Consider the following 22,866-nt stretch of genomic DNA (forward strand, 5'->3'; position numbering starts at 1 on the left):
TAAATGATGGTTAATAAGCAACGTAGTGTTTTGCTGCCTTAGACCACTTGTGTCAGAAGTTGTTTTTTTAATCCAAACTTTCTTATTAATTGCTTGAAATGCATAGCCTTTGTTTTTAATTGTAACTTTAACTATGGTTTATTAAGCCTTTCTGTTTTCCTTTAGTTGGGATGAGACTCACTTTGGAAAAATGGGAAGTTACTATATCAACCGTACCTTTTTCTTTGATGTGCACCCGCCATTAGGAAAGGTGAGCAATGTGATAAACATTCCTCTCTCATCAGGAGGATGGCTCCTAAGGGTGAAGCCAAGTCTTGGGGTTTGGGGTTTAATTCTTGCACTTTGAATTCTCAAAATACAATTCCCTGACATTCCAGACCAACTACTTTTATAGAATATCTTTGGTGTTTTTAGGAGTCCTCTGAGCTCAGAAATGGAGAGAGTACCCATTGACTGATATGTGGACGAATGAATATAGTATATCCACACTATGAAATATTATTTATCCATAAAAAAGAATGATGTTCTGACACATGTTACAGCATGGATGAACCTTGACAGTGTTATGCTAAAATGTAAGAAGCCAGACAAAAGGTTACATATTGTATGATTAAAATATCCAGAACTGGCAAATCCATAGAGACAAGTAGATTAGTGGTTGCCAGGGTCTGAGGGAGGAAAATTAGGGAGTGACTGCAAATAGGTATGGGGTTTCTTCTTGGGATGGTGAAATGTTCTGGTAATGATTGTATAACCTTAAAACCACTGATTGTACCTTTTAAAATGAATTTTATGTTATGCAAACTTTATCTCAAGTTTAAAAAAAGAAAATAGAAGTAGAAGGAATATATTGCATAAAGTAGAAATAGCTTAGAGGTGAGTGTACACAAGAAGCTAAATTTCTTTCCCCCTCCCACCCACAACATACAACTTTGTTTGACCTGTTCCTCTTACATGTTTTATAGTTAGAAAGTCTACCCATTACAATTAATTTTGCTCTTAAAAAAAAATCATGTCTGAGAAAACTAATGAATTAGTCCTGGCATTATTCAAGCCGTTCTTCCTAACTGCAGATTGAGGACTTTGGCACCATGGGGACAGGAATTTGCCTGTGATGAAGTGGGAAGTAGTCCTGGGGCACACAGTGTTTGGGATGAAGGCAGGGGATAGGGGAGGCAAGGTAGTGATCCTTGTCAAGCTGGCCTAAGGAAACAACAGGGTGGCTAGGGACCAAAGAAAGAGGAGGTCCCTGTAGGTAGGAGGCGTGAGAGAAAGGTAGGACAACTGGCCTGTTTTGAAATTGGTTCTGAGCCAATAAAAGGGTAGAAATGTCATGCCTCTTCCTGTCTGCTTCATAACACAATGATAAAGAGAAGAGCAATTATGAATTGTTTCATGTAGACCTTGTAACAACCTGATAAAAAAGGTACTGTTGTAGATCTACTTTGCAGATGGGGAAACTGGCATTTTTTTCTCCTCTCCTCTGGAGAAATGCCTCTGTCTTTGCATTGATGTATCTCACTGTCTTCCTTTCTCTATATTCCTGGCATGTAGCTACTTGGTCACTTTTCTCCCTCTTCATTGTGATTTGGAACTTCATTTTCTTTCAGTAGGCCTATCTCCCAGGAATCAGGATCTGCCCATAACCTTCCCCAGGAGCTGTCATGTTTTATTTCATAACAAATGAAAGAAGACTGATGTGAGAGCCCCTCACTGACCCTGTCCTTCAAGTCATGGGAGTTTTTCTCTTGTTAAGTGTTTAGTCTGCACTATTCCCAAGAACTTAGCTATAACACAAGAGAGGGTTTGTTTCAAGCAATGAGCTCCACAGACAAAAGATTCTTTACTCTGCAGCAGCTGCAGGCAAAAATGTCACATTGGTCATCCCTTCTGTGGACAGTTGTCAAGGGAACCAAAGTCTGTGGGTATAGCTGGAGGAAAGTTCAGGGGACAGAGGAATCTTCTCCCAAAGGCTTCTCATCTTTTGTTTGTTCTTCTCTCCTCAGATGCTGATAGGCCTTGCTGGCTACCTGAGTGGATATGATGGTACATTTTTGTTCCAGAAGCCTGGGGACAAATATGAGCATCACAGCTACCTGGGAATGAGAGGAGTAAGGTTTCCTGACTGCTTATAGCCTGACTGAGCTCTGGGGCCCTGGTGTGCAGTAGTGTAGATAAAGGGACTTCAGAGCAGAAGTCCCCATTCAGAGGATGATTGGACCTACCCTAGAGAGTGGAGAGTCAGATCTGAGCTGGGAAAGAAGGAAGATCGCAATCAGTACAGAGATTACACAGAGCAAGCACACACTGTCACCTGTTGCTCTGCCCATATGTGGTGTCAGAGCTCAGTCTGTAAAGAAGCCTGGAGCCAGGCAATCAGGAGGCTCCAACAGCCCCATCCTGGCCTCTGCAGTAGCATAGGATTAGCTTTTCTCTCTGCATCCACAGCTGCTTAGGTATTGCCCACCTCTTCCAGTCTTTTCTTAAAATTTTGGTATCACCACCCCCTGTCACTAAGTTTCTACTTCCTTACCCATGAAGCTTAAGGAGTAAGGAAGCACACATAAGGAGTTTTCCAGACTTATTTTAAGGGAAGCCATGTGTCCTCCAATCCCTCTGTTCCTGGTTTCTAAGCATCAGCTTGATGGAACATGTCAAAGCCTAAATACCCAACTCTTGGAACCCTGAACCTGTAGCTAATTGAAACCTACAGAAAGTGATCTCCAGCCTGGAGCTCTCAGAACAGTTTGCATTCAGGAGTTCCTTTCTTTGAGGATCAATAAATGACTGTGTGCTTATTTGGGCTTATCATTGGATGCTTTGCACAATTATACCATGTTATATTAAACAAGGAGTGTCCCTTACCCTCAAGTTCATATTGTTAAGTGATTCTGTGTCTTCCTGTTGACTCTTGAACACTACATCGCATACATAGTAATTGGATATAGGCCTGACTCACCGTGGACTTGCTGTGAAAATTGAAAGGACAAATACAACAGCCTCATTCATTCTCTTTCACACTTGGGCACATTGCTTTCTGTTTATAAAAAGTGATGGCCCAGATGTGAAAATTTCCCATTTCCCTGAGCCTTCTATTTTTACTGTGGACGGGCGAGATGGGGAATGGAAGAGGGCTGATGGTAAAAATAGAATAAAAACCCAAACCAACTGAACAAAGAAACCCCAAACCAACCTACCAAACAAACAAACTCCAAAACCAAACAACCCTCCAGATTACTGAAAAGTTGAGCAGACTTTTTTTTCAAAATCAAACTACATCCTGTAGGATAAAGAGTGGTTTCTGGTGTGACTAAAGAAAAGAACCAGAAGAAACATTCCAGAAATAACAGTAGAATTCACTAAGATATTAAGATACATTCAAAGAAGTCTGTCTTAACTTGTACCCACAGGTTTATGATAGAACCTAATGTTTGTCAAGTACTTTCTCTGTGTTAATAAATCTTTAGCTCATTTAATCGTCACAATAAACCTATAAAGTAGGATTTTTTTTCTCCCATTACACAAATGGGAAGGTTGAGATAGAAGATGTGACTCTCAGGGTCACAGCTAGCAGTGATGGGGTGATTTGCCCACCTTCTGGCTGAACATAACTGATTTCATGGCAGTGTGTGGTGGTAGCTCTTTGGGTACATATATATTGCTTGATTTGAGTCTTCACTGTTAACACCACTCCTTGCTTATTTTAGACAATGTTAGATTACCTAAGTCGTACCTTTGTCATGGTCCTTTATCTTAAATATTAGTTTACCAGGTCAAGTAGATCCCTGATGCTTAATTTAGCTTGTTACTTGACAGCCTCTCTGGTCCTTCCATAGTTCTGTGCTTTCCTTGGTTCCTGGCTGATTCCCTTTGCCTACCTCACTGTATTGGATCTGTCCAAGTCCCTCCCAGCAGCACTACTCACTGCCACCCTTCTCACCTTTGGTAAGTTGTCTTATCGTTTGTGTTTTGGGAAACAGACTGCCATATAAGGGGAGCTAAAAATTAATACAGTAAGAGTTCCATCTGTGGGTGCAGTCTTAATTAGCTTTAGGAACAGGTAAAATGTATTGCCAATCTCATTTTATTCACTAGTAATATGAGTACTTCTATGTAGCAAGCCTTTATATTATTACAGGCGAGAGTTGGTGTAGTATTCCCAAGGAATAGGCTATATCTGAGTTACTCACGTTTGAGTTTGGAATGGAAAAGAGGATAGATTTGTGTGTGTGCATGTGCAGGTTTGAAGGAAGCTTACAATTTAAAATTTACGTAAGTTTAATTTGCCTTCCCTAAACTAATTACAATTGACTGCAAAGGCAGATGCCCCAGAAGTAGCTGTATAGGAGATAGCAATAGGAGCTAACTGTTTTCTGTGGATAAAATGAAAGTTGACTGTGGCTAGCCTTGTTCTTCTGAAAATGAACTCATGACCTGGTGGAGCTTAACATTTAAAGAAGTTCAGATTAATTTAGGTGGGTCCCTTAGGGTTTTGTTTTGACAGGTATGTTGCTTTGTTTGGTGAGTGTGTTGTGAGATTTTAGGATCTGCCTGTAGAGGACTGGTGGCTTTTTCCTTCAGTGACACATTCATTCAGTCATTTCTTCATTTTTCATTCAGTGCCTTTTTTTCCCCTTTGTTTTGGTCCACTCTTGGGAGCTATGTGGATGATGAATAATCTAAGAGCAGATGTAGATCCTGATGTGCAAGAAGCAGGCGACAATATGTGAAATTCGGCAGTTGTTTGTCTGTTTTGGTGGCACTGGGGTTTGAACTCAAGGCCTCAACCTTGTTAGGAAAGTGTTCTACCACTTGAGCCATGCCCCCAGCCCTTTTTTGCTTTAGTTATTTTTGATAGGGTTTCACATTTTTGCCTGGGGCCAGACCTCCACATAGCTGGTATCTACAAACACGCATCACCACGCCTGACTTATTTATTGAGATGGGGTCTTGCTAACTTTTGCCCTGGCTGGCCTCAAACTGATTCTCCTGATCTCTGCCTCCCAAGTAGCTAGGATTACCTTCAACACCTGTTTTTTTAAGCATCCCCTCTGTACTGGGCTAGTTTTCTTGACTTCAGAGAATATATGTATATACTGACAGGACACTGCTTTCATGGAGCCTACCCTTAGAGGGGCAGGCAAATATACAAGTACGTTAATAAGTCTGGAATGTAATACCTTAAGCAATAAGTGTACTGTGGAAAATAAAGCAGGGTAAGGATAGAGTGATGGGGATCAGTAGTATTTCAAGTAAGGTAAGCAGTGACAAACTCCCAAAGAAAGTAGCAGAGATCAGAGTGAAAAGATTGAGCTGTGCAGAGTTCTGAGGGAAGAGTGTTTGGGTAAAGGGAACAGCCTGTGTGGTGGTCCTGGTCCAAGGATTAGGGGAGTCAAGGAACTCTCCTAAGAAGGCTGGCATGGCAGGGGTGGAGTGAGGCAGAAAGTGTTAGGAGTTGAGGTTGAATAGGTAGGGAGGCCACGCAGGCTTTGGCAGCCGCCACGAGATTTGTTAGTCTTGAGTGACATGGGAAGACATTGGAGGGTATGTAATGAGATTTAAGTTAAAGGAAAATCACTCTGGGATTCCCTATAAAATGATAAGTCACTATCATTAGTTTAGGACTGACCCCCTTTTTTGCTGGTGGAATTGAGAAAGAGGCTGGTTTCAGGGCTTATCGGAATGAGTGACCGTGTCCTCTTTGGGGTTGAGGGCCTAAGAGAAGCATCAGGTACTGTTTCTTGTCATTGGTCTGTGGCGTTTTAACTTTTTTGGTGACCCAGTGATGGCTCAGTGCCTATCTAGTCCTGACTTATATGCTTACATGCTGTGCAGCAAGGGGCTGACTTCTACTGCTAGAGAGGATTCTCCTTTTCACTCTGCACCATGACCAGTGAGCTCATGTTTTTCAGACACAGGATGCCTCACTCTGTCCCAGTACATCCTCCTTGACCCCATCCTGATGTTCTTCATCATGGCTGCCATGCTGAGCATGGTCAAGTACAACTCCTGCGCTGACAGGTCAGAAACACCATGTTTGGGGTGGGGAGGTTCAGAGCCCATGGCAGCCCCAAAAGTTTGATAATGGCCAAGCCAGGGTGGGTTCCTAGAAGACTTGCCTTGAAGCAGAGTTTAAGACAAGCATACTTTTCATTTGTTTGTTTTTCAACTTAGGTTGTCCATTTTACATTAAAAAAAATAGATTTTAAAATGTTTTCTGTAAGCTGGGTGCCGGTGGCCCATACCTGTAATCGTACCTGCTCAGAAGGCAGAGATCAGGAGGATCTTGGTTCAAAGCTAAACCACGCAAGTGGTGTGCAAGACCCTATCTCGGAAAAAATCCTTCTCAAAAAAAGGACTGGTGGAGTGGCTCAAGGTGTAGGCCCTGAGTTCAAGCCCCAGTACTGCAAATAAATAAATAAAATAAAATGTTTTCTGTAGATACTTTTAGTTTTGCTTTATGTAAAACTGAGAAAATGTCAATTGTCTTTTTAAAGAGAATTGTTTTATTAGGTTTATAATGGGGGTACATTGGATAAGAGTTTATGAATATTACGGAGGGGTCCTAATGCTTTCTTCTCAGCCCCAGTGCTGGTTAGGAGATCTAGGACAATTTATCTTTCATGTTCTCTATGCTAGAGGGGAGGGCACCAGGGTAGATACTGCCTCAAGGGTTGCATCTAGTCCTCCTGAGCTAATGATGAATGGTCCATACCAGCCAAGAGGATCCTACCAGGCCCTGGTCAGTTCTAAAACTGGTCTGGAGGATCTGGTGTTCTTCCAGATTAGTGTTTTCTAGATCATCCTTCTGTCTGTGAGAGAGTAAAGTAGGTTATTCATTTTACACAAACCAAAGAAGCTGGCCCCTCCTAGGCTTTTCCAGAAATCAGCATGGTTTTACCCAAGTTCAGTAAGCCACATTACACTAATCACACCTGAGCCAGTGACTACCTGCCTACTCTGGTTTTGGGTTATCTTCTGCTTCTACCACATTCATTTCCACCTACCATTTCTTGAGTACATACTATGTGCCAGATGCTACTTTAGAAGCTGAGGTACAAAGGTGCAGAGGTATGTAGGTATTGGCTTTAAGGAGAAATTCTGGCATGGAGGCAGCCAGATCATCAGAAAATTGGTTCTACTATTCTAGGTGCTGTGAGTACAGCAAAACAGCTAAGGGCATTAACCTTGGAGCTACAACTATGCATTATGCTTGTTAGCTGTGTTACTTAACCTCTCTGTACCTCAACTTCCTCATATGTAAATAGAGGATAATAGGCTCTACCTCATGGGGTTGTGAGGATGAGCAGGGTTCATATGTTTCTAGTACTTGGAATGGTGCCTGACACATAGTAAGCATTCAATAAATGCTGGCTTTGGCAGGTTCAGAGGTAACACAAAGGAGAGGACTGAGTCCAGTGGATTTCTCTAGGTTTTCTTGTTACTTCTAGTTGATTGATCACTAGTGAAGAATGAGCCTCCTATTTGCTGTAGGCCCTATACTTAGCTAGAAACACCATGAACTCTCTCCCCAGAAAAATATTCTACTAGATCTCATGCTGGTTTGCCTGTAGTTTTGGGGGTTCACAGACCACATCCTCCTTGGAGCTATGCTGTAGTCCCTGAGGTCAGGACCTCTAAGACATAGGGCACAGCACAGCCTCTCTGAGTCAGAGGACCTTTGCCCCTCCTTCTGTTCTTGCTTTGAAGTTTGGTTCTAGCTGCCAGACTGAACGCTGTGTCTTGTTGGTTTCCAGGCCTTTCTCTGCCCTCTGGTGGTTCTGGCTTAGCCTGACTGGCATCAGTCTCGCTGGTGCTTTAGGGGTCAAGTTTGTTGGCCTCTTTATCATCCTGCAAGTGGGGTTGAACACCATTTCAGACCTTTGGCACCTGTTTGGAGACCTCAGTCTTTCACTGGTGAGACCCCAAGTGCTTACAGGAATGCTCTTTATCCACAGTGTTGCTCAATAGGACCCAGTGGCCTTTATCTGCCTCTGCCATAGGCGGGGAGTGGCTGGGCCCTGGCTAGGCTGGAACTGGCTGCTCTCTGTAGATAGCAGGACATGAGGGAGTGGGCCTGGTTGAGGGGCTGGAAGGGTATAAAGGTAGAGGATAGACTAGCAATTTTGATAGTTTTATCTGTGATTTCTTTTTTTTTTTTTTTCTTTTCCCCATGGCAATACTGAGGTTTGAACTCAGGGCCTCACGTTTGCTAGGCAGGTGCTCTACCACTTGAGCCCCGCCTCCAGCCCGTTTTGGTTTAGTTATTTTTCTGATAGGGTTTCACACTTTTTGTCCAGGGCTGGCCTCTGACCGTGATCCTCCTACCTCTCCCTCCCTCGTAGTGTGAGAGCACCATCACACCCAGCTTGTTTGCTGAGTTGGGGTCTCACTAACTTTTTGCCTGGGCTGGCTTTGAACCATGATCCTCCTGATCTCCACCTCCTGAGTAGATGGGATTATTGGTGTGCATCACCACATCCAGCCTGTGATTTCTTTCAAATAGTCTACAAAGTATCCAGACAGAAAATTTGGTTCAACTGGGTTAAAGCCAAGTATATACACTCGGTACAGACACTGAGGTAAAATGGATGGAATGACTTTTTGAACTCACAATTTTTTTGTCCTGATCCAGGGTCTCCATATTTGGAAGCCAATAAGGGCTGTAGGGTTTATTTTAATACTTCTGTTTATTAAGGGCTGATTTGGTGCCAGGCACTATGCAAAATGCTTTGCCTTCATTATCTCATTTAGCCCTCATAAGAATCCTGTAGTTATTGCCCTGGTTTTACAACTAAGGAATTGAGATCTAGAGAGATAATAACTTTTCCAAGGCCCTATAGGTACTCCAGATACTAAAAGGGAGACCTGTGACTCACACTAGATTAGGCAGTTTCAAGCCTCAGTTGCTTTGCTGTGCTACTTCTCCTTTATTTCCAATCTAAATTCCTTATTTGTTCATTCAGAAGATATATAGAGGCTATCCATTAAGTGTGAGGTACTGGGAATGTAAATGATCCCTGCCCTCTAGAGTCTATGGAAAGGGGGAGAGAAAGAGAATATATATAGTCCAGCATATGGAACAGTTGATCATGTGATGAGGGTAACAAGGAGCATTGGGAAACTGCAGGGAGTTCAGTGTGACTGGACTGTGGAGGGCCCTGGTGAGCAGCAACCACACCTTCTCCATGGCACCGTGACAGTCCTGGGTGAGGGGTGTTATAGAAAGACTTAGTTTTCACATATTCTGCTTTCCTGTGACTGTTTTTTATTATTATGACTTATACATTAAAAACTTACTTGTAAGTAAGTTTTCCGTAAGGTGTACGGAATAATGGGACCCTGTATGCCCACTACCTGTGCTGGCCTCTGTTTGCAGGTAACTGTGGGAAAACACCTGACTGCTCGCATCCTGTGCCTCATTGTGCTGCCCCTGGTGCTCTACATGGCCATTTTTGCTGTTCATATCACAGTGCTGAATAAAAGGTACAATCAGAGGCTTTCCTCTGTTCTTCTTTTGGCTCTTAAGCCACATCTGGGATTTCCCACATCTGGAGTTAGGATGAAGGGGGATCTTTTTCCAGTTTCTTTCCCTTTGTTTTATCCTTTGGGTATTCCAAGGGCTCAGAAAGGCCAGCACCCTGACCTGAAGGAACAGGAGAATTTCCTAACAGCCATACTGCTCCTTATTTCTAATCAGAGTCTCTTATCCTTAGAATAGGCAGTATAGGGTATATAAATAGGACCAAAAATAATAACATCACACCAGCAGCAGCTCTTATTTAATGAGGAGCTACTAAATGCCAGGAATTGGGGTTAGCATTTTGTGTATATGACCTCATTTAATTATAATCATTTGTGATTTCTTTCATTTTGCTTTGTTTTAAATCTCTAGTTTATAAACAAGGAAGTAAGGCTAAACAAGGTTAGGAACATGCCTAATTTACCCATCTAGTAAGTGGCTGTGTTGAGACCTGGACCCCAACTTCTCTGACTTCATCACTGCCACTCTGATTCTCCTACTTTTAAGTTAACTGAAGGTCATGGAAAATGACAGTTTTTACTCTGTTGACTTGACCTTCTGCTCCTCCTTTGTCCACAGTGGTCCTGGTGATGGTTTCTTCAGTTCTGCCTTCCAGGCCCGGCTTTCAGGGAACAACCTTCACAATGCTTCCATCCCTGAACGTGAGTGTTCTGGGATTTCCTGGGAGTTGAATTGGAAAAGGCAAGTCTTGATAGCTTGAGTTATTTTAGCCTATAGATGGCAGAGAGGGAGAAAGACCCAGTATAGTGGTAAGAATACTCCAGAGGGTGAGTCAGGACAGTGCACAGGAAGACATCCCAAGCAGCAAGCTCTTTGACCCTTAAGAATAACTTCTGTGTAGTGGTACATTCTTTTGATGGAGTAAGCCATCACTGGTATAAGGAGAGGCTGTTTCAGTGCAGTAAGTGACAGGGCAGGCAGACTATCAGGCATTGAGAAGAGGGGCAGTCAGAAGGAAAAGAGCTTTCTCAATAATCAAGGCCTGCAGGAGGATGGGATGCTCTTTAGGAAATGGTTTGCTCTGTGTGTTTTTATTTAATTCAAAGTTAAAAAAACAAACTTATGACCAGTTATTTTATACCATACTAGATTCAAAAGGCACAAGAGGATACAGAGTGAAAACTCTATTTTAACAGTGTGTCATCACTTTATATCTTGGAGGACATACAAGACAAAGACAGAATACCTCTTTCTTCTTTATTCCATTGTATGCATTTTGCAGACCTTTACTGAAGGATAGGCTGTTTCTAATCTTTTGCTGTTACAAATAGTCCTTTGATAACAACAGTGTCAACACCCAGCTTCTTCTGTGGTTCTCAGGAGGGAGGGAAGAGAGGGTACAAATGACACGGGGTGAGGAGCTGCCTCTTGAGTTGATCCCATTGGTGTAAGAAAGCATCTGTGCCTCTTGCTGCTTCAGGCATTCCCAGGCTGGTGCAGTCTCTTAAAGGGTTCATGTGGCCTGTGGCTTTAGAGGCCCCTCCCAAGCAGGGGCAGCCTAAAATACCATGCCTGTTCATCTGCCACTGTCTTCCTTTCTCCAGACCTGGCGTATGGCTCTATGATCACTGTGAAGAACCTTCGGATGGCCATTGGCTACCTGCACTCCCACAGGCACCTCTACCCTGAGGGAATTGGTGCCCGCCAGCAGCAGGTAGGTGAGCCTTTGTGCACTCGGGGAGGAGAACCAGTGAGGGAACCCTGGGGACACCAAGACTTAAGGCACTATTTAAAGCTGCTCAGGAAGGCTGGCTGAGTGGCTCAAGTTGTAGAATGCCTGCATAGCAAGCATAAGACTCTGAGTTCAAACTCCAGTGGCTCCCCTGCCAAAAAAAAGAAAACCTGAATAAAGCAGCTCAGAGTGGAGCCAGTAGAAGAGACTGAGAAGGAAGGAGTGTGAGGAAGGAGGACTTCCAGAAGGAAGGTGCAGAGAGCTAGAGGGCTGCGAGAGGGGCCTCTGAATAGCAAAGTAGGCTTGTAGCTGACAAGGGTGGTTTCCCTGGAGACATAAGGGCAGAAGTCTCAGATGCAGTGATGTCAGAGCAAATAGGAGATGAGGAAGGGGATGCTGTGCGGCAGGCTCTTACTCTGAGAAGCTTGCAAATGAAATCTCTGTTCTTACAAAATGACCAGTATCTTCATTTGCAGTTTTGCTTCTCAAAATGCTTTAGCTTCTCAAAATCCTTTTAGTTACTAGAAAGTTGACCCAGGGTATCTATTCAGTTTTCGTATCAGTTTCTCATGCTTTAATTTCTACTTATCTCTGGCCCAGTGGGTCACAGTCCTGGCTGCACTTTAGAATCAACTGGATAGTATTTAAAAAATTCTGTCACCTGGGTTCCACTGCAGAGACTCTGATTTAATTGATTTGAGTGGGGCTGGGTAGTGTGCATTTTTGTTTTAGTTTTACGTTCTCCAGATCATTCTAATGTACAGCTGGGGCAGAAAAACACAGGTAGCCATTCCATGGTGATTCCTGCTGCAGGTGTCAATTACTCTGGACAAAGGGAGAGAAAGGCCAAGTTCTGGAAGACCCTATTAAGCAGGTGCTATACACTGAGAGCCCATGTGTGCAGGTGTGAAACTGACAGTGGCATGGAGAGAGCACAGTGGACCAAGGGACGGAAGTGTCTGGCTTTGTCTTTGCTGAGTCACAGTCTTTTCAGCCTGTCTCATCTGTAAATTAAGGGTTAAGTAACCTCTAGTCGCCCTCCCTGCCATGAAGCTTAATGTCTTGTTAATGTTTTTAATCCTCAATTTTAAGATGTTTTCAATGCATAACATTTCTAAATTAAAATTAGAAAATTATGAAAAAGAAAACAAAACAAACAAAAGACATTCCTTCCCCACACATAGGGCAGAGAATATGCATGAGCCCCATAATAGAGCCTTATTGTCCATGAGCAAGTCCAAGCTGGATGGACTGTATCTCCTTTTTTCATGACTGTGGACTTAATTTTAATTTCTTTATGATCACCAAAACTTTTTACACTGGTATATATTCTTCATATGATTATCATTAATTTTTTTCTGAGAAGACACTCAAATAAAATAGCCATAATTCATGCACAATGATTTTTTTCCTATAAATTCTAGCTTCAGACTTCTTTGCAAGTAAGTTGGTCATGTTTTGTTTAGTTGGGTTTATAAAAACTCAAATGAGGACTGGCAGAGTAGTTCAAGAGGTAAGAGTGCCTGCCTAGCAAGCGTGAGGCATAAGTTCAAACCCCAGTGCTGTCAAAAAAAAACAACCTTGAATGAATTTCCTTTGTTTCTATACTTCTTTACACAATTGGCATAATTGTATACATTTAGTCTCTTATCTTGGGAGCACTGGAGTCAGCTGCACTGGTTGGAATCCTGTCTTACCAACTTATAACATTGGCTGTGTGAGTCTTAACCTGTGTCCTTGTAAGTAATGTGGAAAAAATGATAGCACCTACAGTATAAAGCTGCAAAACTAACACTGTAATAATGATTGAACCTGGTAGGACTTGCCCATGCTTTTAACAGTGCTTGGTGATAAATAGCTATTTTCAGCATCAGCATTTCATGAGCCTTTTCCCATACTGCTTTAAAAAAATGCTCTGAATCATTTTTGTGGCTATATAATATTCTATCCAATGGACAGAGTACCATATTAACTATTCCTCTGTTAATGGACATTCATACTGTTTGTATTTTTTTGCTATTAGATTAATTGCAGCTTTTATAGGTATGAACATGAGTTCACATGCACTCACATAATTTTTTTTTAAATCTGTGTACAAAATGGCTATAGGTTAAAACTATAGGATGAGGTACTTGTGGGGCTTTTTAGTTTCATTTGGCACATTATAGGAAGTATAATAGCATAAATTTTTCAGTTAGAAAGTTTGAGTCATGTTCTTAATCTTTTTTGAGGGGTAGGGGGATGTCACACTTGTAAAGCAGGTGCTCTACCACTTGAGCCACACCTGTAGTCTCCAATAGCTAGGATTACAGGCATAAGCCACCAGCTCCTGGCCTTAATTACTTTTAAATGCACTAAATTTACTGCTTGTATGCTGAAGACTATTATACACAATGTCATGATTTCTCCCTCTAGAAGTCTGGAACTTTAATGACACGATGCAGAAAGATACAAAGAGATAAATCAAAAAGGGTTTTGAGGGACAGGACCTCTAAATCCAGAAGAAAAGAGAGAATCTCATTCAGCAACTCTGCTTCTGGGCCCCATTGGGAGATGTGGCCTCTTGCATTGGTGGCTGGAGATTCTAAAAAAGACTTAGCAATGGGATTTGCTGGGGATTGTGCTTAGCCCATTGTGCTGGTAGTGATGGTATTCTCCCTCCCTTCCTCTCCCTTCTGCCTTCCCCCAGGTCACCACCTATTTGCACAAGGACTACAACAACCTGTGGATTATCAAGAAACATAACGCAAACTCAGGTAATGTAGTCAGGAACTGATGCTTCTTGTGTTGTCATTTATTCAGAGCCTTCCTTAACATTTCTCATGTCTCCAAAAAGGACACTAAGATGGGCTTGTCTGACATCTTTGACATCTTTACTGTCTCAGTTATCTTTTTGACAATTATTTATTGAGCTCTTACCATGTTCCAAGCACAGTTAAAGGCACAGGAGATAATCAGTGAATATAACAGATAACCTCTCACTCTTAGCATTGTCACTGAAGCCAGAGAGCAGGGCCACAGCTCAGGTTTCATTCAGGAAGAGCTCATGCCATGGGTGGCTGGGGAGTAGCCTTAGTGCTACTCATTTCTAACGTACCATGGCTACCATGGTACCATGGCTGCCTCATTTTAACATAGAGCATACCAAGCTGTGCAGACCCCTGCCTGTGGTCTTGATAAGGTAGAGTGCTGCCACTGTCATCCTTGGGCTGGCTCAATCAGTTGGTCATTTGAGGGCCTGCCAGCCCTATGGCTGGGCTTGTCTAGCTGGTGTCTGGGACATCACTTAAAGCCTACTAATATGCCCCTAATCTGCACTAAATTTGCTGTTTGTATACTGAAGACTATTACACATAATGTCATGATTGCTTGCTGTAGAAGGCTGGAACTTTAATGACAAGATGCAGAAAGATACAAATAGATAAATCTTTGTATCTTGCCTATCTTGGGCAAAATAGCTCTGAAACACACCTGTCGGGCTCAGGACTTTCATAGTTACATCGGGATTTTCCTTTGGTCAGGCAACTAGCTGCCTGCAGGCAGTGCCTTCTGATGCTGAGAGCAGAGAGCATGTTTCTCTCACCTCTTAGCTATCATCACTGCTGATACCCTAAGCCACAGGAATTCCCTGTGACTCCTCAGCAAACAGCACCTGTCTTAACCTGGCCCCAGCTAGCTGCACTCTAGCTTTGTGAAGTGGACAGCTGCTTATCTAAGTTCACATTCCTTTTCCTTCCCTATCTCCTCTTACTATCATTTTTGAGCGTGAAACATGACATGTTCAACCACGATGTTTACATCCTCTTTATTTGTGTGCTCAGCGATATAAATTATGACACCATTGAGCAGAGTCTGGTTTTATACTGTTATAATACTAGTATTGATTGTATTTTGATCCAATAGGCCATAAGTAAGTGGCCCATCACAATGAGATGGTATGAGGGAGATGAATTTTACTTCTCAGGTATGGGCTTGAACCAAATCTTTGAACATCCCTGGTCTGTTATTCCGTTGTGGCTCCTAAGTTAAGAAGGTTACATTTCACCTAAGCAACTTAAGGATTTTCTGGGAGCTTCATAAACTAAGGTCTTTGTGTTCTTTTTCTTTCCTTTTTTGTGGTGACACTGGGGTTTGAACTCAGAGTGTCATGCTTGCTAGACAGGCTCTCTGATGCTTAAGCCACTCCTCCAGCTTTGTCTTTGTGTTTTGGATGGCTAGAACTGCCTCTTGTCAGTCCATATGAAATGAAACTTTCTTTTGATTTATTTGATTTGTCATCTTGCTAATTAGTCTTAAAAGACCTTAAAAGGCAGCATAGCTGGACATCTGTGCAGTCAAATTTTCTAATTCTTTTGAGAGTTGGTGATGTGCCCTGTCAAATTTAGCTTTCCTGACCTTGATATATTTATAGAATGTCTCACTGTTTGGGACAGAAGTTTGCAAGGGTGCATTCTGCCTTGCTATGGTGACTGCCAGCTTCTTTTCTATATCATTGCTTTTCTAGATCCTAATCAGTATTAACTTCAGGATGACAGAAAAGTTGTCCTTTTATCATTTCATTTTCTTCACCTCACACTTAGCAGGCCTATTGTTAGAGATTTAATTTTGGTGAAAGCTGGACAAATGGTGTTTGCATGGAATTAACTTTGTGGAAGCAGTATTTTTACTACTGAAAGGAAAATCTTGTTATTTTTACCTCCCAGTTTAAGTTCCAGGGCTTTTAGTGCCTACAAGTTAAGGAGTACATTGCCTGACTTGGCTATGCAGTCTGGCCCCACTCATTCACATCCTTATCTTCTACTCCCACTCCCTTCCTTCCTGCATGTCCTAACTGTATGAAACTACTTACCACTGATTGAGTTTTGAGTTTTGTTCTTTTATACCCCTGTGCCTTTCACCTGCTTAATCACATGACAGAATTCTCTCCTTCCTTTTAAGAGTCTTTTCAAGCATTATCTCCAGGATGCGCTTCTATAGTCCTCTGTGCTGATTATTCTGTTGACCCACAGGCCTCTGTCAGTACCTCTAGCACATGCCACATGGCACTGTAACTGTTTTCTAGTAGGCCCTCAGCAGCCACTAGCCTAGTGAGTGAATGACTCTGAGTTCATGCTTGTTTCTTCCCTGCAGATCCCCTAGACCCTTCTTTCCCAGTGGAGTTTGTGAGACATGGAGACATCATTCGATTAGAACACAAAGAGTAAGTTAACTTGCTGCTTGAATCATGAGTGGAATGACACACAGAAGTCAGGTGTGGCTGAGGCTGTAGTAATAGAACAAGGATGCTGTGATAGAATGAGAGAGGCATGGGATGAAGGGAATGAAGTAGCAGACCAACCTTTGCCTATTGATTTTGGCTTTGATGAGCTTTGATCCCTTTACTAGAAGAAAAATTTGAGTTGCCCAAAGCTGCTACTTTTAGAAAATGGAGGTGTCTGTTTCTGAGAGTAGGGCAAGCTAGTTTATTTCACCAGTGTTCTCACTGAAATGACTAAAAATTCTTGTATGATATAAAAACTTAAAAGCATAAAAATGCTGACAAGATATTAAAAGAGTTACTAGACCAAAGTCTAAGTGAAAGGAGGAATGCAAGGGAGCAAGTAAGGCTCTGAAGCCACAGTCTTCAGTTTTAGTCTTTTTCTAAAGACTAAAAAGTCTTTCTAAAAAAGACTACCATCTTTTTTTATTGTTGTTTTTGGCAGTACATATTACCTTGTACTTGTTAAGCAGGCACTCTACCACTTGAGCCACATCCCAGTCCTTTTTGCTTTAGTTATTTTTCAGATAATGTCTCGTGTTTATACCCAGGCCAGCCTGGATGGAAGGTGATACTCCTGTTTATGCTTCCTAAAAAGCTGAGATGACAGGTGCCGCCATGCCCAGCTTTTTTATTTGTTGAGTTGGGGTCTTTTGAACCTTGATCATCCCAATCACTGCCTCTGGAGTTGGTAGGGTTACAGGTGTGAGCCATCATGCCCTGCTTGACTACTATCTTGTGAAAAAGGAGTTGGAAGTCAAATATTCTAGGGTCACCCAAAGTGATAAACTTATTAAGTGATTATTCCCCCAAAATTTGTACCCCAAGGAAAAGTGACTTGGGTACTGAGAGATGGGGGTTAGGTAAGAGATCCTTACTTCCTCAGAAGTAACTACCAGTTGATTCTCACATAGATTTGCAGCCCACATGCCTGTCACTTGGATGGTCTTCATATCTTTAAGCCATGAATTTAAAAGATTGTAATCATAGACTAGTATTGTCTTCTAGGTGCGTGGCTAAAAGAGAAAGTTAATCCTCTGGGAAAGACTTTGCAGTCTTTCCCACAAATAGTTTTCAGCAACAATGAATAGTGCATAGTCAAAAATGCATCACTTAAGGAGCAAAGCACAAGAACAAGCAGAAACAACAATTAGCTGAAGCAGCCCTACAAAGATTTCAAATACCAGAATTAGCAGATACAGATTTTCAAAAATCAGGAATGTCATTTGGATTTTAGATACTTAAATTGTATTATTAAATAAATTTCATTTTATTATAATACATTAAAATGTATTATAATTAAATTCTATTTTGCAGAATTTGGAAATTTTTATAATGACTATTTATTGCTTATGGATAAAAGTAAGAATTGTTCTAAAAAGACAAAGCTAAATTAATCCACCCCCCTCACTACAAATCTTCACTTTAAAAAAAATGGTAATGACCCATTTCCTACATAGGGAACAGGAAATATTTCTCCCCTTCCCCCCATTTCTCCCTATCTTTTCCTGTTTTACCATATTTCTTTCCTAATAAACTTTTCTGTCACTTTTTCTATACAAAATAAAAACTAAAATGTATGGTAATATGAATAGAAAGAATAAATAGGAATGCAGAGGTTTACCTATCTTAGGTATATGCAGATTATTAGTGTTAGTTTTCTTTTCCCCAGACCTGCCTCCTATGTCAGGCAAGCTAAGTGCTTCATAGCTACCAAACGTGTGAAAGTCATCCCACTGCCCAGCTGACACCTAAGTTAGCCACTTTCTTGGTGTGTAGTTCAGCATTTCTACCATTTGCCTTCTTAGCTTGGGTGCTTCTTTCTTCTCCAGTTCTCTGGATATTTCTTGTGAATGAATAGGCAACAAGTTCCTGATATGTTGGAATTAATTGTTTAGATTTTTATTTTTCTAATCCTAGCAGATGACTTTGCATATTCTTGGTAAAAGAAAAAACAGTGTACATGTCTTTTGTTCAGATAACCGCTCATCTCTCTTCCAACTTCTAGGACTTCTCGGAACTTGCACAGTCACTACCATGAGGCCCCCCTGACCCGGAAGCACTATCAGGTCACTGGCTATGGCATAGTAAGTGAACAAGTGGGGTGTGAACAGGGTATATAAAGGTGTGGGGTTTGGCTCAGAGCCATGTGGTAAGACACATCCTCCCCAGAATTCTGGAATGTTCCTAGGTTTAGAGGCTGCACGTGGACTTTCTTAACATTTGAGAACTTTTTGGCTAATTTTGCTGTGAGAAAAGCAATCTCTCTCCATCCTTCTCCTCACATAGTCACATCATTTACATGTTCTAATATCTAATAAGGGTTAAATATGAATATTATTTGGGTCTCTCCAAATCACAAGTTGGGCATGGTGGTGTACAGCTATAATCCCAGCTTCTCAGGAGGCAGAGATGGGGATCATGAATTTGAGGCCAGCCCAGGCAAAGTTAGTGAGATGCTATCTCAAAAACAAAAATTTTTTTAAATGGCTGGGCACAGCTCAAGTGGTAGAGAGCTCGCCTAGCAAACATGAGACCCTGGGTTCAATCCCCAGTACTGCCCCCCTCCCAAAAAAAATACACTGGCCATAGAAACCAAAGAATTACAATATGGCCCTAGGTGAGTTTATCTTTTGTCAGATCCCAACTTCTTGCTAGCTTTATTTTTAAGGATCTCTTCCTTGTCATAGCTTTTGTTTACTATCTTTGGGAGATACACTTAATAGAGTAAAAATCTCTATAAGTATATATAACTTGGAAGTAGTTGAAGACAAAAGCAACTAGTGGAAAATGATGTGTGACTATCAGTTATATTCCCTTCCAAAGCCTTTGGTACTTCAGTAACAAGTCTGGGTCTCATCAAGTGAATTCCCCGACCCTCTTTTTACTTGCTTATTCCACACTGTATGAGGACCAAGACTCTGAAGTCCTCATCTTTTTTCTTGTGGGCCTCTCCTGGGGAGAATTAGACACAAGTCTCTTAATTTCCAAGGTGAAGTATACAGCCAGACCTTTCTGGCTTGGATAAATGAGGGTCCAGAAGACCAAGATACTGGATGCAAGTGACCCAGATCACTGCTGTTGGCTAAAGGATGGCTCAAGTTTGGTTTAAGAGCAAAAACATCTATTTTGAACTTAAACTCTATTCCTATGAAGTGAAGAATTTGACTTCTGGTTCCAAGAGTTATGTTCCTGTTTTTGGTTATAATAGGGAGTGCTGGTGCAATGTCAGTCACTTAGGGTATTCTATGGCCTTCTTGTCCCCTTTCCCACCTGACATAGAGACTGATTTGGCCCTTGACATTTGTAACATGGTGGCATCTGAAAGGGTAGCCATCTCTCATTGTGACACCTTTTCTCTGAAGACATCTCACGTTGTATTCTTTTCCTGGCAGAATGGGACAGGGGACTCAAATGATTTCTGGCGGATTGAGGTTGTAAACAGAAAATTTGGGAACCGGATCAAAGTGCTGAGAAGTCGAATTCGCCTTATCCATCTGGGCACAGGTTGTGTCCTAGGCTCCTCAGGAAAGGTTCTGCCCAAGTGGTAAGTTTCTGGACTTCTGATGTCTCAATGGGGCTCCTGCTTTTCTTATCTTGGTACAAGCAAGGAGTATGCCAGAAGCTTCTGTTTCCAACAGTGGTCAATATTCACCTCATGTTTCCTTTATTTTGGTGGTAGATGGAAAGAGAAAAGGCATCAGAGTACATCATTGAGCATCCAGCTCCAGTGTAGCTTTTGGTATTTTATGTGTTTTGAACATTGGCACATCTTTCTTGTGGTAAAAACTCTCTGGGTTTGTCTCTTTGTGAAATGAGAATAACATATGCTGCACTACTAAAACAGATGTGGAATATGAGAGTGTGAGGTTGAAAATATATTGGCCACTGGCTTGAAAAAGAGGGGTTCCACAGACTGAGTAGTGGTAGACAGTGCTAATGTAGGGGAGATTTCAGGTCTTCTGAGAGACATCTACAACTTCTTTTCACAGGGGCTGGGAGCAATTGGAAGTTACTTGCACTCCATACCTAAAAGAAACCCTCAACTCCATCTGGAATGTGGAGGACCATATCAATCCCAAATGTGAGTTAGCTCACTTCCCAGGCTGTCTCTGAAGAGAAACATTTAGAAAAAACTCTTACCTTAGAAAAATAAACCTCCAGGCTAAGCTCCAGTGGCTCATGCCTATAATCTAGCTATGTGGGAGGCAGAGATCTGGAGGATCATGGTTCAAGGCCAACCCAGGCAAAAAGTTAGCCAGACCCCATCTCAACAAAAAAAGCTGGGCATGGTGGCACGTGCCTGTCATCCCACCTACTGCAGGAAGCAGCCCAGGTAGAAAGCAAGACTCTATCTCAAAAATAACCAGAGCAAAAAGGGCTGGGAACATGGCTTAAGAAGTAGAGCACCAGCCTAGGAAGTGCGGAGCCCTGAATTCAAACCCTAGTACTGCCCACCCCCCCAAAAAAGTTCAGAGACTGCTGCCCTTGTATCTTAGTGTTTTCATAAGAGTTGTCTACAAGTGTCAATAGCTTCATGATAAATTTTGTATTTTTGTATTGTATATTTTCATGCATTGAGAGAATTTCAGATGTTCTAATCTGTTATGTAGAAAGTGTTGTTCTTTCCCAATTTAATTGATTATATATATATGTATACACACACACACATACACACACATATACAAATAAGTATACAGACAAATTTTTTTAACATATATATATTGTCTGTACCTACATTTAGCTCCTTTCTCTTCTTGTTCCTTTCCTCTTTAAATTCCTTACCCTAAAGTGACCAGTGACCTCCTGTAGGTTTGTCTGTCTTATCTCTCTCTGGATTCTTTTATCCCTACACCACAGCCACCTCTGTGCCCTCTAGGCTTGGCATAGGCGGGTCCTTACCCATTAATTTTGTGCAGCGTGCCTCTTCTCCACGTCCAGCCAGCCTCTTCACAGCAGGCCATGGCCACAGCCCACATCTCTGCTCCCAGGCCCCATTTGACATTACCATGTCAGTGTCAACTTTGGGCTCAATAAGTGTTTGTATTCATCGTCTGTTCTCCTAAATGCCTCCTTCATGCTTGTGATTGATTTCTCCTTCTTCCCATGCTTTCCATTTTGTCCTTAGCAGCCAACCCAACCAATTAACTAATTAAACAACTCCTTTTGAATATGCTGGGAACCATGTGGGCCGTGGATCATTTGGTGAATGAATGATGCAGATTCAGACCCTGTCCTCAGACACCTTAGGCCTAATTGGAGGGTTGCATCTGAGCCAGTGCCACAGTAAAGGGTGACAGTGCCAGAGCTGTGGGAGCAACCAAGAGGGAAGCCTTGTCTATTTCCTTTGTAGTTCTCACAGTCTGATGAGTGCTTCACATAAGTTGAGTAAATGATCCTCAATACTGTTGCCTGTTGGCAGTTTGTTAGGAAGGTTTCACTTGGACTCTGTGGGTAGTGTGGACAGACAGACTGAGAACAAAATGTATGGTAAAGCCTTTCTCCTGTCATTTGTTTTGTTTTGTTTTCTCTAGTGCCAAACATCAGTCTGGATGTGTTGCAGCCCAGTTTTCCTGAGATCTTGCTGGAGTCCCACATGGTCATGATTCGGGTACTGTGGCCCCTTTGCATTTCATGGCTTCTCTAAGAGTCTTTGGTCAGCCATGCATTTGGAGCACAAATCCATAGCTCTGGTATAGATCCCCTGCCCCCTTCTGGAGGACTTGGAAAGTGTCTTCACCCACTGTTTTACTTGATCTTCAAGAGCATTTCCCTTATCACAGAATGAGGGTGGTGGTGACTTTATGATAACACAGTGAACACTTACATAGTTTTTATGTGCCAGGCATTGTGTGAATCACTGTATGTGTATTAACTCATTTAATGTTATCCCAATTCTATGGAGATTATTGTCATTCCCAGTTTACAGTGAGGGAACTTGTTCACAGAAAGGGTAAAGAATTGTCCAGGGTCACATAGCTGTGTGTAAGAGGAATCTAGGGGGCAGAGGACAACCAACTAGAGGGGGACAAGGGAACAATAGAGGTTGATGGGGGGGTGACTATGATTGAAGTACATTATCTCCATGTATGAAAATGTCATAAGAAAACTCATTGTTTGTTTTAAAAAAAAAAAGTGGATCCTGGCTTCAAAGCTAGGCAAAAGGCTCCCATACAGCTACCCTAGCCTCCTCCACCTCTGAGTGACTTTCAAATCAGTGCTCTTGGTTGAAGATCACAAGACATTGATCATTACATCCCATGAAATTAGGCTCAGTTAGGATGTATGGCTAATTCAAGTGCTGTTTATGTGCAGCATTAAATCCCCACCATGAGCCCACTCATATTTCTGGACAGACCCTACTTAGAGGGCATGGCCAATTCTTGTTTAAGG

The 22,866-nt window shown here is 42.0% G+C and overlaps 1 protein-coding gene across 1 annotated transcript in view; it reads left to right on the forward strand.

Annotated features, from left to right (window-relative positions):
• Nucleotides 1–22,866, forward strand: part of Pomt2 (protein O-mannosyltransferase 2) — a 36,771-nt gene that overhangs the window by 6,456 nt on the left and 7,449 nt on the right. The window contains exons 2-15 of the mRNA XM_020180960.2: nucleotides 166–250; nucleotides 2,007–2,111; nucleotides 3,837–3,945; nucleotides 5,913–6,021; nucleotides 7,758–7,917; nucleotides 9,380–9,486; nucleotides 10,103–10,185; nucleotides 11,089–11,198; nucleotides 13,906–13,972; nucleotides 16,347–16,416; nucleotides 18,482–18,560; nucleotides 19,869–20,020; nucleotides 20,466–20,557; nucleotides 22,008–22,084. Of these exons, the coding sequence (XP_020036549.1) occupies nucleotides 166–250; nucleotides 2,007–2,111; nucleotides 3,837–3,945; nucleotides 5,913–6,021; nucleotides 7,758–7,917; nucleotides 9,380–9,486; nucleotides 10,103–10,185; nucleotides 11,089–11,198; nucleotides 13,906–13,972; nucleotides 16,347–16,416; nucleotides 18,482–18,560; nucleotides 19,869–20,020; nucleotides 20,466–20,557; nucleotides 22,008–22,084 (1,405 nt within the window). The remainder of the gene's footprint in view (nucleotides 1–165; nucleotides 251–2,006; nucleotides 2,112–3,836; nucleotides 3,946–5,912; nucleotides 6,022–7,757; nucleotides 7,918–9,379; nucleotides 9,487–10,102; nucleotides 10,186–11,088; nucleotides 11,199–13,905; nucleotides 13,973–16,346; nucleotides 16,417–18,481; nucleotides 18,561–19,868; nucleotides 20,021–20,465; nucleotides 20,558–22,007; nucleotides 22,085–22,866) is intronic.

This window comes from Castor canadensis, chromosome 3 (assembly GCF_047511655.1).
Source record: "Castor canadensis chromosome 3, mCasCan1.hap1v2, whole genome shotgun sequence".
In the NCBI taxonomy this organism is placed as follows: Eukaryota; Metazoa; Chordata; class Mammalia; order Rodentia; family Castoridae; genus Castor; species Castor canadensis.